The following is a 15706-nucleotide window of genomic DNA, read 5'->3' on the forward strand; positions in this document are numbered from 1 at the left end:
TACAATCATAACAGCCATCATCACTTCCTTCTACCTCCTCTCGATCCACCGAAATCCCCTTCCCAGCGCCCAGGGCGGGGTGAAGTACCACGTGAGAAACCTGGGCAGAGGATGGATCCCAGACCACGGCTTGACTGGAGGCATTTTCCAGTCCAATTTCCTGTGTATCCTTGTCGAGATCGCAAATGTCCCACAGGCAAATCATGGTCGTCTCGATCAGATGATGAGGTCTCGGGATGGAGACGTCAATTCAATTCCCGGGATAACCTGCCGGGTATGTCTAATGGTCATCCTGCAAGAGCTGATTCGACATGGGATAGATAGTACGCTGCGAGCAACATTGACGCATTGCAACAGGAATGTATGACTTTCGGAAACCAGTATAGTGCAGGGGCAGCAGACAACAGTCAGCCATGGCCTGTCGTTATCGCGGGAACACACACTATTGGGGGGAGCAGCGGCGGTAGATGAATGAGAAAACTCCACTGATTGAGGTGAGCTTGGGAGAAGGAAATGATGAAGGGTGTTATATACATGGAGATAATGAAGTATCAGGGCCCTAGTCCGGAAATAGTAAAACTAACCGCAATAGGGAATCCGCAGGTCCTCCGATTATAATTTCAATTGATCAATCACTTGCTTGCTTGCTCACTCACGCACCTTCCATCCAGCTTGCATGCGGCTTGTCGCAGCCCACTCTCCTTTCTGTCAATCAGTTCTCTTAGTATTTCATCTCTCATCGTCCCTTTGGAAGCAGAATTTCAGGCTCTACGGCAACCCTTACTTTTCGTCCGTTGAAAACCCAGTGTCTGCCCTCGCGCCTTCTTGATCTTAGTGGGCTTCTCCAGCCCACCCCGCATTTCAGTTCGCGATTGAGCCCCAGTATTTCTGTCAGGTCTTGTGTTAGAGGTCCCCTTGCTTATATCCTGCAACACACGCGACGATGAGGACGCCCGAGGGGGATCCGCTCCCGCGGCGTCGCTCTTCAACCCTTCACTACCACACCTTCGACACACCACCGCCAAAGTCTCGTGGAAGGCCAAACTCTGGCCAATCCGGCTCATCGGGCGAGGAATCGCGTCAACATCAAAATGACTTGTCGTCCGATGACTCATCCGCTCATTCGCCCCTCCCAAAGAAGCAGATGGCGGTGCTGGCGATGATAGCTCTTTGCGAACAGACAGCTTTCAACTCGATTAGTCCTTATCTTCCAGACATGGCGGCTTCGTTCCCCGAGGTGAAGCCAGGTATGGTTGGTGTCTACGTCGGAATGATTGCCACGGCGTTTGCGGTCGCACAGCTAGCTACAAACTACTTCTGGGGGTGGCTTTCTGACCGAGTGGGACGAAAACCGGTAATTTTACTCGGGACGGTTCTTACAGCAGCATGCTTTGTTGCCTTTGGGTTTTGCAGGACCTTGTACCAAGCTATCGTGGTACAGGCAATGATGGGTGTCGTGAATGGGAATCAGGGATTGGTGTCTACCTGTCTTGGGGAAATTACGGACCGGAGTAATCAGTCCAAGGCCTTTACGTACCTGCCTGTGCTTTATGGCATCGGAGGCATTACTGGTCCCCTCCTTGGTGGCTTACTTGTGATCCGACAGAACCCTTTCAACAAAGGCGACCCGAATCCGTTCCCTTACCTTGCCCCAAATTTGTTGTCCGCAGCAATTCTGTTGATAGACTTTGTTCTCTCCCTGATATTTTTGGAGGAGAGTCTGGACGATGCGGATGCTTTGCCGAAGTTTGGAAAGAAGGTTCGCGCCCTTTTCGCATGGCTGTGGCAGATTACCAGCTTCGGGAAGCGCCCCCGACATATTCGACCGTCGGATCATCTTCCATATCGCTTGATACGTGAGCAATCGGAAGAGAGCCAGGAGCATGACAGTGACTTGGATTCTGCCTCTGAAGTATCTGATATCCATCGCGGCCACCACCAGTCGTTGTCACGAAGTGAACTCTGGAACCGGGATACCATCCTCCTCCTCCTGACATACCTCATTTTTGCGCTGTGTAATATTGCCTTCAACGCGCTGTTTCCAATTTTCTCACAGGCTGCCCCACCTATTGGGCGTGGACTCAAGCCCTCCGAGATTGGCCTGGCTCAGGGATTCTCTGGAGTCGTAACGATTATTTTCCAAATCTGCATTTTTGGTCAGCTCAGAAATAAGATGGGAAATCGGTGGTCCTATCGAGCTGGTCTTTTCGGATTTGTGATCTCATTCATTCTCATGCCATTTATTGGGTACAAAGGCGATGACTCTGGAAAGGGAGTGACTGGTAAAACAGCTTTGATGGCAGTTGAGCTCTGCTTTGTCTTACTGGTCAAGACTGTGGCTGCTGTTGGTGGGCTAACAAGTGCTCTCCTGTTGGTAAGTTCTTCCCTTTGGCACAAATGGGAATGAGTTGCTAATCCCCCCCCCCCCCAGATCACCAATTCTGCACCAGACAATGCAGTTCTAGGCGCTCTTAATGGCCTCGCCCAAACGCTTTCGGCAGCTGGGCGTGCTCTTGGCCCATTCCTATCCGGAAGTTTGTTTTCCCTGACGGCCAGGATCCAACCTAGAGGCGAAATTATCCCATTTGGTGTCTTTGCGGTTGTTTCGCTGATTGGATTCGTCCTGAGCTTTGGCATTCAAGGTCGCTCGCTGGAAGCAGAGGACTGGAACAGCGATAACGAAAGCACCAAGTCAGACGATGAGGAATCATAATTACTACGACAATAAATCAGGCTTAGGAGCCTTTATGATACGATGAGATATTATTACAACTTAGATGGAGAAGTGGCTTTCTCTGGCTCCCCGGATACGGTAATCAACTTTCAACTGTCCTTATTCCATTATTTGCATTTCCGGTTTTTCGATGAATGGCGGAACTTATGGACTCAAAGAGTATAAGAAAAAAAAGAAAAAAAAAAAATCTAAAACTAACTAACTATCTAGATACGTTACGAGTTACGATCCTGCCAACAAGCTTAGCATTACAGCTTTCTACCCTCGGACTTTGTCGAGGAGACACGTCCGTTGGATTAGAGTCATGTGTGCAATGTTTCCCCCCCCCCCCCCCCCCCTCTTGTAAATAGCCCCTGTGGCCGAGCAAGTTTTGTATCTTTACCTCTTCTCTACACCCAGACTTGGAGAGAATTCAGTGTTTGCGTGACATGTATAATGAGAACCATTAACCCAGAAACACCAAGATAAATGTATTTGATATCAATAAATCAATCAACCAACCAACCACTCCAGAAGCTCAGCTTCCCAAGCAAAAAGATACATTAAAACAATAAAAACAACTATATACCCCTCCTCCCATACTTGAACAATGAAAAAAGAAGAAAAGAAAAGAATAAAGAAACACAAACGAAAGCTCCCAACCGCAATGTAAGTAGAAATAGACAAGACATAGAGAGCCAACTACTCCGTAACGTAACCAGGTAGGTAGGTCCGCTCACTTCCACCCCCACTCAATAACATACATAAATGCCTCCCCTAAATACCCCGTCAAGAGCAGGCCCTGCGCATACTCGATAAGCTCAGCGTTGGGCAAATCCAAGGGCCGGAAGAGTTCTTTGTCGCCACCCCCCCCGCGCGCACTGATTCGCTTGTCGATGATGGACTTGAGCATTTCTTTGCCCGGGGTGACGAGGATGTATTTCTCCTCGCTTTGTTTTGGGGGCGTTTTTTCTGCGGACGACGGGGATGGAGACGGGATGTAGGAGATGGATTCTTGGCGTTGCGGCGTGAGCCATTGGATGGGGGTTGATGCTGTTCCTGGGGTCGGAGTGGTAGTAGTGGTAGTGTTGTTGTTGTTGTTGTTGTTGTTGTTGTTTGATGATGACGACGACGATGACGAAGAGGAGGAGGAGGAGGAAAGTTTTGTTTTGGATGAAGATGTCAAGGGTCTTGTACTGCTGCTGCTACGCTTCGTTGGCTTGTTCGACTCGCATGCCGAATTATTATGAGTAATTGTTGCATACTGGATATCTGAATCAAGCGAGAATAGAATCACGGTGTTGACGTCGGGATTGAGTTTCATTCGGAAGGTGGTGAAGTTGCGCGGATCCAGGTAGAAGGTGTAGCTTGCGATTACGTTGATGGTTTTTAGGGTTTGGCTGATACTGACACTATTGGTGCTGCCACCACTAGTAGTATCGCAGTGGCCAATTTTGGAGAGGGCTTGGTCTCGCGCTGAGGTTGGACATTTGGTTTTCACGGCGAGAGATTTGGATTCTCGGAGGGAGACGGAGACGATGCATTGGGGTTTGTGGGAATGTGAGGAGAGTTTACGACAGGAGTCGTTGCAGAAGTGGGTAATTTTGCAGGCTTCAGTTGGCGGGTGTGTTATTATTACAGTATTCTTTATAGCGGAGAAAGGAGAGGAGAGCTTACTAGGACAAAGACTTGTAGCTGGAGAACCACAGCTCTCGCACCGGCCGGGGTTGTCAAGCCCCCATTCTTTTCTTTCCGAGGAGAGAATCTCACGTCGGCGGTTCAGTTCAGAGATCCGTTTCTCTGCATAGGCGATTCTTTTCCGCGAGTGGTGGTCCTCTGGTGTTCGACTGGCCATGTGCACGAGTTGTTTGTATGCGAGGATGGCTTTATCAATAGAGTCAAGGTGTTCGCGTGAGACACAGAGGGCGCTGAGAGCGTCAAAGGTTTCTGGAGCTTCGGGGCCTTTGGCGGCGAGAAAGTCCTCCACGAGGGTTTCGAAGAGGTTTGCTGCGTCGCGGTTCAGGCCCGAGTCCATGTAGGATCTTCCTAACCTGTGAATCACGCGGAGGCAATCGGGGTCGCGGGAGCGTTTGTAATGGTCAAGGATGTCTTTGATTTCTGGGGGGAAGTCGAAGTTATCCGAGCTTTGGAGATACCTTACCACTGCGTCTCTGGTGACGGGGCTGTTGATGCCGAAGACGCTGCGGCAGTTAGGGATGGTCTTGCTGCATATCGCGCGAGATTCTTTGTCGAGTCCGAGTTTCTGGTACAAAAGAGATAGCTGGTTCATCGCGTTGAGGGTAGTTGCATTCTGTATCCCAAAGACAGTATCGAGGGCTGGCACGGCCTTTTCGAGGAGGAGAAGAGCGGATTCGAGGTCTCCTAGAAGAACCTTCAGAGCAGCTAGGTCCTGCATGCTGCTAAGAGTCTCTGGGGCGTTATGCCCAAGCGTTTTCAGTCGACCTGCGAATGAACGTTCGTACAGCGCTGCTGCTTCGGTTGCGTAACCGTCTCTTTCGCATAGACTTCCTAGATCGTGGAGGACTGCAAAGTTCTTTGGGTGGTCGCGTCCCAGGGCTCGCTTGTAGAGACCCAACGATTCCAAATAGCATGCTTCTGATTCTGCGGCCATGTCAAGGTCACGATAGGCCTGTCCCAGGGAGTGTAGGATTGCTGCGCGGGATTGTCTGTCGATATCTAGCACGGGCGTGTCGTCCAGCATTCTCATGGCATCATGGAACTCAACCACTGCTGCTCTAGAGTCTCCCCGCTTGAGCAAAGCTTCTGCTTTCGTACGCGTTGTTACTGTCCGTGACCAGGTTGCCGCTGCTGAAAGTTCGTTCTGCAGGTGCAGAAAGAGCTTCGCAACCTCGTCCACCTGCAGAATTCTTTGGCGTCCCGATGCATCATGAACAATTGCTCCTCCAGAAAGATACTGCATATGCACAAAGATGCTCTGGCTACTGTGTAGTAGTGTAACGTACTCGGCATCTTGAAATGTGGCAGAGCTGGTATTCTGGCTTCTCTCGATTACCTCAGTAGCTAGAACTTCCTCAGATGACCCTTCGATATCCCGCACCGTTGTTCTGCTGTCGCTTCTTGTATGTTTGGCGACGAAGGAGAATCGTATGGTGTTTGCGTGTTTCATTAATTTCTTGCCTCGATTCGAAGTAGATCGAGCTCGAGATAGACCTACAAAATGAGTTCCTGTCCTAATAAGGGGGTAGCGTAGGAAAATGACACACCTTTTGGCACCTTACGGCCAAATATTTTCTGGAGGAACGATTGCCGTTTACATGACGGTACAGTATCGTCCTCGGGCTTTCTGCTCTCGTCGGGAAGCTCCTGTGAGTCGGCAAGGCCGCTTCTGTGATGATCGTTGTCGTCCTCGCACATAAGTCTCCCGGACCTGCTAGACTCGATAACTTTTACATCGTTAGATCCTGCATGTGGGATCGAGGGGGAATTGCATATATATCTAGGGACTCCATACCGCTCGAGCAGAAGCTCACATCAGATAGACCCATTCCACTCGTAGACGAAAGTTGTTGGTATATCCCATTGGGGGCGTGGACTGCCAACATTAGCTACCAGGCAGAGGATAGCAGACCGCAGCTTACCTCGCTCTAAATCAAATAACCCGGCAAAGCTAATTGCTAGTAACTCGTCTTCGTCGCCTTGAGATAATTCTACTGACGTTAGCCCTAGCTACCGAAAACGCTAGAGACAAATCATACTTCGGAATGACCATGAATCACGCAGCTTCCTCGCCCTCTTAGCCAGTGAGGGCTCTCCAGTAGATTCTGCCATGGAGAATTTCGAGGTCATCGAGCTCTTCTGAACTAGGCTAGGGCTTCGACTATGTCCGATGCTTCCTATCTCCTTCTGGATATCTCGGAAACTTGGGTCGTCTCGGGGGTCGTTTAGGACCGGTTCATATCTGAAGAGTATAAGAATCCAAGCGCTTTCACGGCCATCACACAAAGGTTAAACTGACAAGATATTACACTTGGTACCGCAGTAGGTGCATTCAACAAAGCATGGCGAATCTAATTTGGTTAGAATGTGTGTCGAAGAGTAGGAGGGTACACCAAGAACCTACTTCGCGGTCTTTCTATGATTTCCCCATCGTCACTGACGGGGAATTGTCTTTCACAAGTGTGGCAGAAGAACCGTATGGGGCGACACTCCAATGGGACAAGTCGCTTTTCCATGCGATAGCCCTTGGTAATTAAGCTAGGGAAACGCAAAAATAATTAGCAGAAGCCTCGAGCAGAGACAGAAGAAGTGAAGCATACCGATCGCGTGTCATCACGTATACAGCCACAGCAGCTCCGGCACAAAATCTCGTCAGATAATGTTGTTTCAGCTCGTTTCTAGAGTCCCGGTTAGACCATAGGCCATCTCCAAAGAGCTGTGAGGTGTTTGCATACGAAGAGGAAAATACTGCATCGCAATCGGGGCATTTGACCTCCATTGCACCAAAGGTGGCCCCATCATCATCACGGAAAGGAGGAAACAAGCGCAGAGCTTCTTGGAAGCTCTCAACTCCGGGTGAGCTTTCGAGTCTCTCTGTTTATTCAGGCGATACCGTATTAGCTGCACGCCGTAGCCATTCCCATGCAAATGGTGTATAGTATTTGGGTACGTATGTAATCAAGGAAGAATATACCGCTTGTGGACCTGCCGGCTAAGGACAAGAGGATATCCGATGCTCTTAGGATACGTGTCTTCGCTTCTAATCTGTTTGATGTGCCATGGGACGAGCCACTGAGGTGGATGTCCTTCTCTAATTCACTTTTCGCCTCATTGGGCAGTTGATATTTACTACTTCATTAATGATTGAGGGGAAGTCAGTAAACCGCCAAGGTTGCAGCTCAGATTGCATCATGGGTTGTATATTCTCTCACCTGTCTAACGATGGCTTCTTTGGGTAGGGAGCGTGGCGGTCCATACTCATGTTGACAAGGGGAAGAGCGAGCGAGTGAGATGGACGAAAAAGAGAGGGGCAGGGAAGAAAGAAAGACGGTGGAAGGACAAGAGAAGAGCAAGAATGAGACAGACTGTCTCAGGATATCTCAGCCCGTGGGCTCTCAAGCAAAATAGGGAAACAGAAATCAGACCCGAAGAACCGGGTGAGGCGTCATTTTCAATGAGCTGTTGGTGTTGCATATGTAGTCTTCTGCACATCCAGGACAGACAGAGGACAGCTGCGGGCCAACTGTCCCTCTGGTGCCAAACGGCTTTCCCACATACTTGCTTGTTTCAAGGAGAACTAGTGCCAGAGCCAGAGTTTGTTCCAGTGCCAGTGCTCTCCATCCCTCGCATATCCTCGAGTGGGACACAATAAGCCCGAGGAAGGGAGGATGAGAGGGAGAACGAAGGCGTGTTTGGTGGTGAAGACGTGCGATGAGATATATTGACTGATCAGTTGTTGATCAGGGGGGGATGGTGAGAATTGAGTTTGGATGATTCTGCTTCTTTTCGTCTTCTTTGCATGAAGCCAGTCTTTCAAAAAGCATCCAAGATTGAACAATCCCCAGAGAAATTCCAAGTTTTTCTTTCTTTGCCCTCGTTTCCACGCCCTGGTCGATTTCAATAACCATCCTCCCCCTTGCATCCACTCCTGTCTTGGACGGTAAGTTAGTTTAGCGATTTTCATCAAGTCCTCACTGACAATTTGACCTTCATTTAGAAAGGACCATAAGATTGGCATCTCACCTGTCAGAATTCCGATCCATTTCAGCTCAAACGCAGTAACCATCGTTGGGGATCGGCTTCGCGTACTTGCAGAAGGGATCGATACATCACACAACTCGATGGAATTATTGAATATTGGAATCCTGGGCTGATGATGACATGGTCAACCCACCTAGTTGGCAAGAAGAAGCGAACTCTTCCCATCCTCCGCTCGTATCGGCTGGATTAAGCTCCAGGTACATCAAACTAACGCAAAGTTCAGGTACATCTGCACTGTCGTTGGTATGTGATTCCTGAGTTGTCTTTCACAAATGATGAAACATTCCGCGAAGTGGCCTAGAATCCTCGGAAAGATGGCTGACTCTAGTACTATTTGTCAGTCATTTCACTTTTATCATTCGGTGAATATTGCTCCATGTTTGTTTGCATTTATCTTCTCTGCACGGACGCGGGATGCAAATGCAAGGTCTTACTGCACGTCTCTAAGCTCTACGGCGAAATCTCTACTTTAGTGCCGTTTATTCCCTGCATACAAACAGACATATTATAGACTATAGAGGATAGATTAGGTAGGATTTCGGAAAATTGATCCTATCAAGGCCCAACTCCTGCTGACCGGTTTGTAGGCTTGTAAAGCCTCGACTGTAAGGGTGGTGCTTCTAAAAACTAGACACGATCCTCTATGACTACAGGAATAGCGGATTAGGTGAATATTATTCTACCTGGTTTGAGGCTTTGGCATCCTTCCTGACCCTTATAATAAGGTAACTAACAAACACCTAGTAAATAACCAATGCATAAAATGTTAGCATCAGCATTATTAGTTGAGAAAGCAAATTTACGGTAAACTGGCCTTGTTACCGAAATCAAGTTGAAAGCATTAACATTGTGATGGGTTCTATAGGCTTACTACGAACTATACAGGGTTGCTCGGTCTGTAGCCTTCATTGCATCCACACCAACAGCCTGCCCCTTTATTCGGTTCATCACCTGGAAAATAGCTTGGCAGGAACCTCTAGGGCTGACAATTCAATATCCTTCAAAGCTGATCTCCAAGGATCTAGATTTGCCCTACTGGCCTTAGCTATACCAGGCCTTGTCAGTGGCGCGGATGGTGCCTGCTCTTCCTCATCTGGATGGTGTCCACCAAATGCTGAACCGGCATTGATGAGTGAGTTTCGCTTCATATTATTCGAGCCTGATAATCTGTTGGGAGTACCGATATGTTATTCTATGACTCTCTCCCGTGGTCCTGGTGATGTGTTGGGTTGGCGAAGGAGTTGTAAGCTTTCAACATCAGGCCAGACCCCGTCGATTGACATACCCATTTAGACGGAGAGCATCGACCAGTCTTCTGGTATATTACATAGATACCCGGGGGAGGGTGGGTCAGCGGAGATCCAGCAGATGCACAGTGCGTGAAGCACTAAAGATGACTTTCATTCGAATATTGAAACCGATCTCGATGTGCTTGGGCCACAACGACAGCTCTTTCGCTTTCTGTCCTCTGGCGATAGAAATCATCAACTTTGACATAACGTGGCACTATCTGCAATGAATGACTGGTTTCGAGTGGTTCGACTCGAGCATCCGTATGAACTCGGACCAGCTTGGAGACGTATCGATATTCATGTCGAGAGGAGTCAAACGTGCACAGATGTTCCGATATCACCAGTAGTAGCCTTGATGATTCAGGCCCTGGGTGACTAGAATCTGGCTAGAGGTTAGTGCTTGAACTGCTGTTGGACAATTTCTCACTTTCAATTCACCTCGAATTTGGCTTTCAATTCAATTACTGAACAGAATATGTTACCTTAGCCTGTAAGTGAATAAGAGCCTGTTATTAAAGCAGGTTCATTCATCATACCCTTTTTTATATATGAGTCACTCATTTTCTTTCCTCTCCCCAACGCTTCCCTTCTTCCTCAATACTGAGTTGCCTCCTCTCTTCAACCCTGTTCTTCTCGAGAATCTGAGGTTTTTTTTTTATTACAATATGTCTAACCCACCAGCAATACCCGAAAGAGTATCCTCGCTGATGCCAAAAAATAGACAGCTACCGGATCTGAGATTCACTGAATTCTGCAATTCACTGTACGTATCGCAGTTCGCTGCGCTCTTTGAACCAAGACACAAACCGGTGTCTTAGCCTACGGGCAGTGAAGTCTATCTTCGCCTGCATCGAGGATACAACATTGGCCCTGGGCCAGTAGGGTTCTCTCAGACTCCCAACAAAGCTACAGAAACAGTACGCAGGACCGTTTAAGGTCATCGGACGAGTGGACTTGTCATATTCACCCTGTGGTATCTATCGCGCAGCTGGAGCCTGCCCCGACTAGAAAGGATCCTTATGGCCGGGAATTACCCAAGCCAGGTCCTATTATCGACGGCCAACCCCAGGAAGAAAGATCAGTACGAGATTGAGAAGATAGTTGACAAGCACACTATTAAGGTTGGCCGCATGCGTACTCCGTTCACAGAGTATCGTGTGAGATGGAAGGGTTATGGGCCAGACGATGACTGGTGGATTCGCGCAGAAGACTTGACTGATGCCAAAGAAGCTTATTCGCGACTTTGAAAGTCGCCCTCTGCCACAACCAATGGTTGGTTGTGATAGATAATCGGCCACGGCGCCGAGATCGAGATCCATTGTTTGAAAGTTTCTGATTGGTTATGACGGCATCTTCTCTCAGGCAGGGTGGGCGTCCCCGCCGAAGCAATAGGGTCAAGTAGACACAGGCTGACCTTGCACACCAGGAGAAACGGTTCAGCCGTGTTCGAGCTTTTGGAGGCCAAAGTAGCCGCTATGGAGGCAGAATTAGACTGGATACGGCGTTTGAAGAGCCGGCCACGGACTTTCAGAAGTATCTGAAAGTTGTAGATGAATGCACATGGGCAGGGCCATTGCTCAGGGGAGACCCAGACAGGCCGGATGGGTTCAGAGCCATCCAAGAGCTAGAGCTGCAGGAACAAGTGATTGCGCTGTAAACTCCCCAGTTTCGTTGCGTGATCGTTGCCCTTTCTTTGCTTCCTTTTCTGACCCAAATCAAATCAAAATCTTTCTTTTCTCGATACTTTCGTTGACCTTTCGGTCCCCTTTCCACTATGCCTTGCACTAGAGCCACCACTAATGGCTCAGTCGTAAAGCCGAAGTTCCTCTGGTGTTTGCATTGTTTTAGGACAGTGGTAGGCGGATGCTCACCGATGCAGGACAGCATCCACGTCGTCAAGCCGGATGCGTTGGATGAGGTGAACGCGGCCGAGTTGCTAACTAGCAACGAGTTCATCGAGCACAGCCCGGGTCTCCTCTGAGCAATGTCCCTCTGCCCATGTGCATTCATCTACAACCGTCGTGGCCCCTGTACGCCCCGAGCTGGGAGAGATCCAGGCGATGGCCGGTGGCGCCGCCGGCGTCGCGGCTTGCAATATGTAAGTGGGCGCATGATACGGATATCCTCCTTCGGCGCTTGAAGAGGGAGGACCAGACCGAGCGACTTTTGCGATCAATAAACCGCAATCTCTTCCAGGTATTCGACCTTCAGCGCGTGGGGGCTGGCCCTCAACGAAATGGAGGACGACTTTTTGAAGAAATATGGGATGGTTATATGACGAATGAGGGTCTTTTCGCTGTCACTCTACTGGCGGCTGGCATCAGTTTTTTTTTTTTTTTTTTTTTCAGTTTCATATGTATGTATGTATGTTGGCCATCCTTTCCAATTGACCAGGTACTGACTGGTCTTTGCCCCGTACTTGTCGCCGTGCGAACAATCCTATACGCATTTATCATATTCTGAAGAAAACCAACGCTCTCACAATTCCTTACATATCCACACAATGCCCTAAAACAACCCTCCAACTGCCTCCCGAAACGCCAGCATGACAAGCCAAGCGCCAGCGGAGCCTCTCTGCCAGAGACAGCAGTGCTCCACACAACCTTTCCGGCCCTCCTGACGCTCTTCCAAATGACTATGGAGAACAACTGGGGGGGGAACCCGGCTCTCTGCCATCAACAACCGGCCCTTCCTCTTCTTCATGATCCCGGCTGCTTTCGGGGAGCTGCTTGTAAGGTATATCTTGCTTGTTATATCTACTTGAGATTCTATATAGTATTTAGGACTTGAAATAATCTAATAAATCCAGGAGCCAACTTTGGCGTAGGAACTCTAGAGAATTGTCCCTAGTTCTCCACTAAAAATCCCGGCGAATACCTGTATAATGAGTGGAATGGAGGGAGGCATTTTTGTAGTTGCATTGAATGCATTAGTTATTGTAAGCGTTATTCGGCAGTTCTCAATACATACATAGCTTCGGCCAAGTTGTTGTTTATTGAGTACATACATATCGATAAATAATCTGCTAACACGGAGCTACCCTCTTTCAACTTAATTTAATTTATTCACAAGCACAAGCACAAGCACACGCTCAAGTAAAATATAATGTATTTCCATTCACTGACTCAAAGCTATATATATATATATATATATATATACTCATACAAAGACTACGCGTGCAATATAACATAAATTGGGTATCGAACTCCTGAAATACCGAGCTGAAAAGAACAACCAAGAACGCTGACAGTTATATAGATATGTATATATATAAATAACTGGAGAAAGGCAGAAAAAAAAAAGAGCCAACTAAGCCCATCTCCATCCCGAATTCAGCGACTCCTGGCTTTGAATCACCGACTCAAGAATACTGGGTTGTTTCGGGTGCAGGGAGAACCGACTTGCGCGCTGCTCGGAGTTCTGGTATTCTTTCATGAGCAGCGACACGGCCGCGTTGGCATCGATGCCTTCGCCTGTGTCTGTGATCTTGAGAGCCCATTTTGCGTCTTCTTCGTTGAAGCCTAGTTCGCGGACCATCATGTCGATGGCTTTGTCGACGGGGTCGCGGACTTGGGGGGGCTGGTGCTGGTGGTACCCTTGGGCCGCGGGGGGGTTGTATGGTGGAGGGTCAGGGTAAGGGATTTGGGTGGGCTGTACTGGTGGTGGTGGTGGTGGTGGGATCACGTTCACTCTAGGGAGTGGTGGATGCTGCTGGGGGGTTGTGTGTGTAACTCCTGCGAGACGATCCATGATCATGCCAAAGCTGGAGATTGGACGCTCTTCGGCAAAGATCACTTCGGTTTGGGGCTGCGGTTTGTTACGTCGGTCACGGAGCTGGGCGGCGTACGCGGCTTGTCTGCGACGAGTGAGTCGGAGGGCGGGATGTCGGTCACTGCCCCGGCTGTTTGTTGGGGAGCTCTCGCGAGAGGAAGAGGATCGAATGGATTTGTTTGAACCGGTCTGCGAGGATTGCGGGGATCGTCGGCGGGTCAGGCCATCTCGTGGTTTGTAGGCTTTCGATACGGCCTCTCTGAAGAAGGCGGAGCGGCTGGAATCAGCCGGTTTCCAGGTTGTCAAGCCCATCGATTGAGCTTTTTGGAAGGTCTCGGTGGCTTTGTCGCTGTTTGTGATGGAACCGAGCGCGAGCACGGCGGAAGGACCAAGGGTGAGGATGTAGTATGTCCATTCCTCTGTTGATTGTTAGCTGGGACCTAGCTTAGTTTCATTGTGTGGCGTGTGTGTGTGTGAGAGAGAGAGAGAGAGAGAGAGAGAGAGAGAGAGAAAATACATACCTAACAGGTTTTCCGCTTTCTTGTCATCGCCTTCTGCTACGTCGTGGCCGTCATAGACCCCTGCGCTCCGTGCCTCGCTGCATCTCCCGTGCATTGGTTGGAGAAGTACCCCAAGACAGGTCCAGATCTCTGTCATATCGTAGAGTTGGCTCTGTGAAAGGCCACCCTTGTTTCCGAGTCCGAATCCCTCCGGAGGCTCGAACAAAACATCGTGCATGCCAAAGGGCTCGGTGACGGACATGGTGACTGCGGTGTGTCGACTCATTGCCATAATCCCGCCGTTCAGCCAGTCCATCTGCCCGACAATATCGCCCTCTCGACCCTTCCCGCACCCGAAAATGCGACAGAATGTCCAGACACGCCAGAAGGCATCATCGATTTCGGACGCACGAGAGTCATCCATGCCCGCCAGACCCCGAATCGTTTCCTGGCGGAGGAAGGTTCCGCAGCGCGCCAAGATGAGCGATTTGAGTTTCACGAGGGTGTAAATATCCTGCGTGTAGCGATCCAGGTAGAGCGCAGCTGTGTATTCGGGGACGGGGGCATCCACATCGAGGAGGACCTGCCACTCGTAGTCCCAGGGAGGGCTCATCTCGCGCAGTTCCCACGCAGCGGGCGACATGGCGAATATTGCACATTGGATGAGGCTGAGTTCGTGCGATTTGAACACCCGGTAGAACTGGTTGTTTATGATGGCGAGGTGGAACAGGTCGGGGAGAGAGTCGCATTGTTGCAAGATCCCGTAGACAACATCGTCCGGCAAGACAGGAGGCCAGATGATCTGGCCCAGCGGCGCAAACGGAGTAACAGGCGATTCGACCGGGTTCGGTGGGCAGTCGGCTGCCAGTTCGTACACCATCTCGGGACCGGAAACTAGGTCCATGGATCGACTCCCAGCCCGATCAGAGACTGCCCGTCGAATTTCCGTGCTGGAATCGTTTCCCAGCGAGGTGATGGGAGGAGAAGTGGGGGTTCTGGGCTTTGTGATGCCTTGCTTTGTTTGAAGGCGGGGGAGTCTTAGGCGCAACTCGCGCTCGCTGCTGACGGAGGTTGGTCTTTGAGCGGGTGTTCCCCCTAGTCCGACCGCGGAGAGATTACCATTTCTCTTGGTTTCGAATGCCTTCGCTGCAGAATCCTGGAGTTGAGGATCGGACTCGATGCCAGGCGGCCCGCTAAGCGTGCGGAGATGAATACGATGATGCTTCTTCCTCCCAAACCCGGGCAACGTGAAGGAAAACGCCCTGCGTCTGTGGGGGGGTTTCTTAGCGCGTTTCATGTCTTCGTCCGACGAAGCTTTGATCAGGAGTTCCCCCCTGGGGGGACAATCGATCGGTGGTGCCGGAGCGGGTCGTGTCGCGATCATGTCCATATTACCGCGACTGACTTGTAAAGGGCGGTCGAGACTGAGGATGGACGTCCGTGGCTTCTGGCGTTTGGTCAGGCCCACTAGAGCGTTTTCGAGCTCCTGGGCTGCCTGGGACAGGGTCGGGTTATGCTCATGATGATGGCGACGACGATGCGGCGGCGGCGTGGGACGTGTGGAATCGAGGGAATCCTCAAGGATGTCTTCGGAAATGGTGGCGGGATGTGTGTCTTTCCGACGGATTGATAACGGTATCAGTTGGATCGGGGGCTCGCGAGGAAGCGGCTTTCGTTTGGATTCAGCTACA

The 15706-nt window shown here is 49.9% G+C and overlaps 4 protein-coding genes across 4 annotated transcripts; 2 read left to right on the forward strand and 2 right to left on the reverse strand.

Annotated features, from left to right (window-relative positions):
- The first annotated feature begins 660 nt into the window (after positions 1-660).
- P175DRAFT_0484375 (MFS transporter) lies at positions 661-3004 on the forward strand. The gene is made up of 2 exons (XM_040895568.1): positions 661-2374; positions 2432-3004. The coding sequence occupies exons 1-2, from the start codon at positions 944-946 to the stop codon at positions 2711-2713; spliced, it is 1713 nt and encodes a 570-aa protein (XP_040750202.1). The 5' UTR covers positions 661-943; the 3' UTR covers positions 2714-3004.
- A 193-nt stretch (positions 3005-3197) lies between these two features.
- Positions 3198-7673, reverse strand: P175DRAFT_0518245 (tetratricopeptide repeat protein; the record flags this gene model as incomplete). The annotated part of the gene is made up of 12 exons (XM_040899043.1): positions 3198-4324; positions 4391-5905; positions 5959-6198; positions 6237-6287; positions 6334-6402; positions 6451-6653; positions 6711-6762; positions 6816-6949; positions 7012-7089; positions 7147-7285; positions 7386-7540; positions 7624-7673. The coding sequence occupies 12 exons, from the start codon at positions 7671-7673 to the stop codon at positions 3450-3452; spliced, it is 3561 nt and encodes a 1186-aa protein (XP_040750203.1). The 3' UTR covers positions 3198-3449.
- A 3052-nt stretch (positions 7674-10725) lies between these two features.
- P175DRAFT_0559636 (uncharacterized protein) lies at positions 10726-12022 on the forward strand (the record flags this gene model as incomplete). Its single annotated transcript, XM_040900936.1, has 6 exons — positions 10726-10901; positions 10972-11016; positions 11171-11397; positions 11533-11652; positions 11696-11842; positions 11941-12022. The coding sequence occupies exons 1-6, from the start codon at positions 10764-10766 to the stop codon at positions 12020-12022; spliced, it is 759 nt and encodes a 252-aa protein (XP_040750204.1). The 5' UTR covers positions 10726-10763.
- Positions 12023-12901: 879 nt separating this feature from the next.
- Positions 12902-15276, reverse strand: P175DRAFT_0484381 (uncharacterized protein). Its single transcript, XM_040895569.1, has 2 exons — positions 14037-15276; positions 12902-13934 (listed from the first exon to the last, which is right to left on the reverse strand). Exons 1-2 carry the CDS (start codon positions 14917-14919, stop codon positions 13054-13056), a joined length of 1764 nt encoding a protein of 587 aa, XP_040750205.1. The 5' UTR covers positions 14920-15276; the 3' UTR covers positions 12902-13053.
- Between the last annotated feature and the right edge of the window lie 430 nt (positions 15277-15706).

The sequence above is a fragment of the Aspergillus ochraceoroseus genome (genome assembly GCF_002846915.1).
Source record: "Aspergillus ochraceoroseus IBT 24754 chromosome Unknown P175scaffold_7, whole genome shotgun sequence".
NCBI lineage: Eukaryota > Fungi > Ascomycota > Eurotiomycetes > Eurotiales > Aspergillaceae > Aspergillus > Aspergillus ochraceoroseus.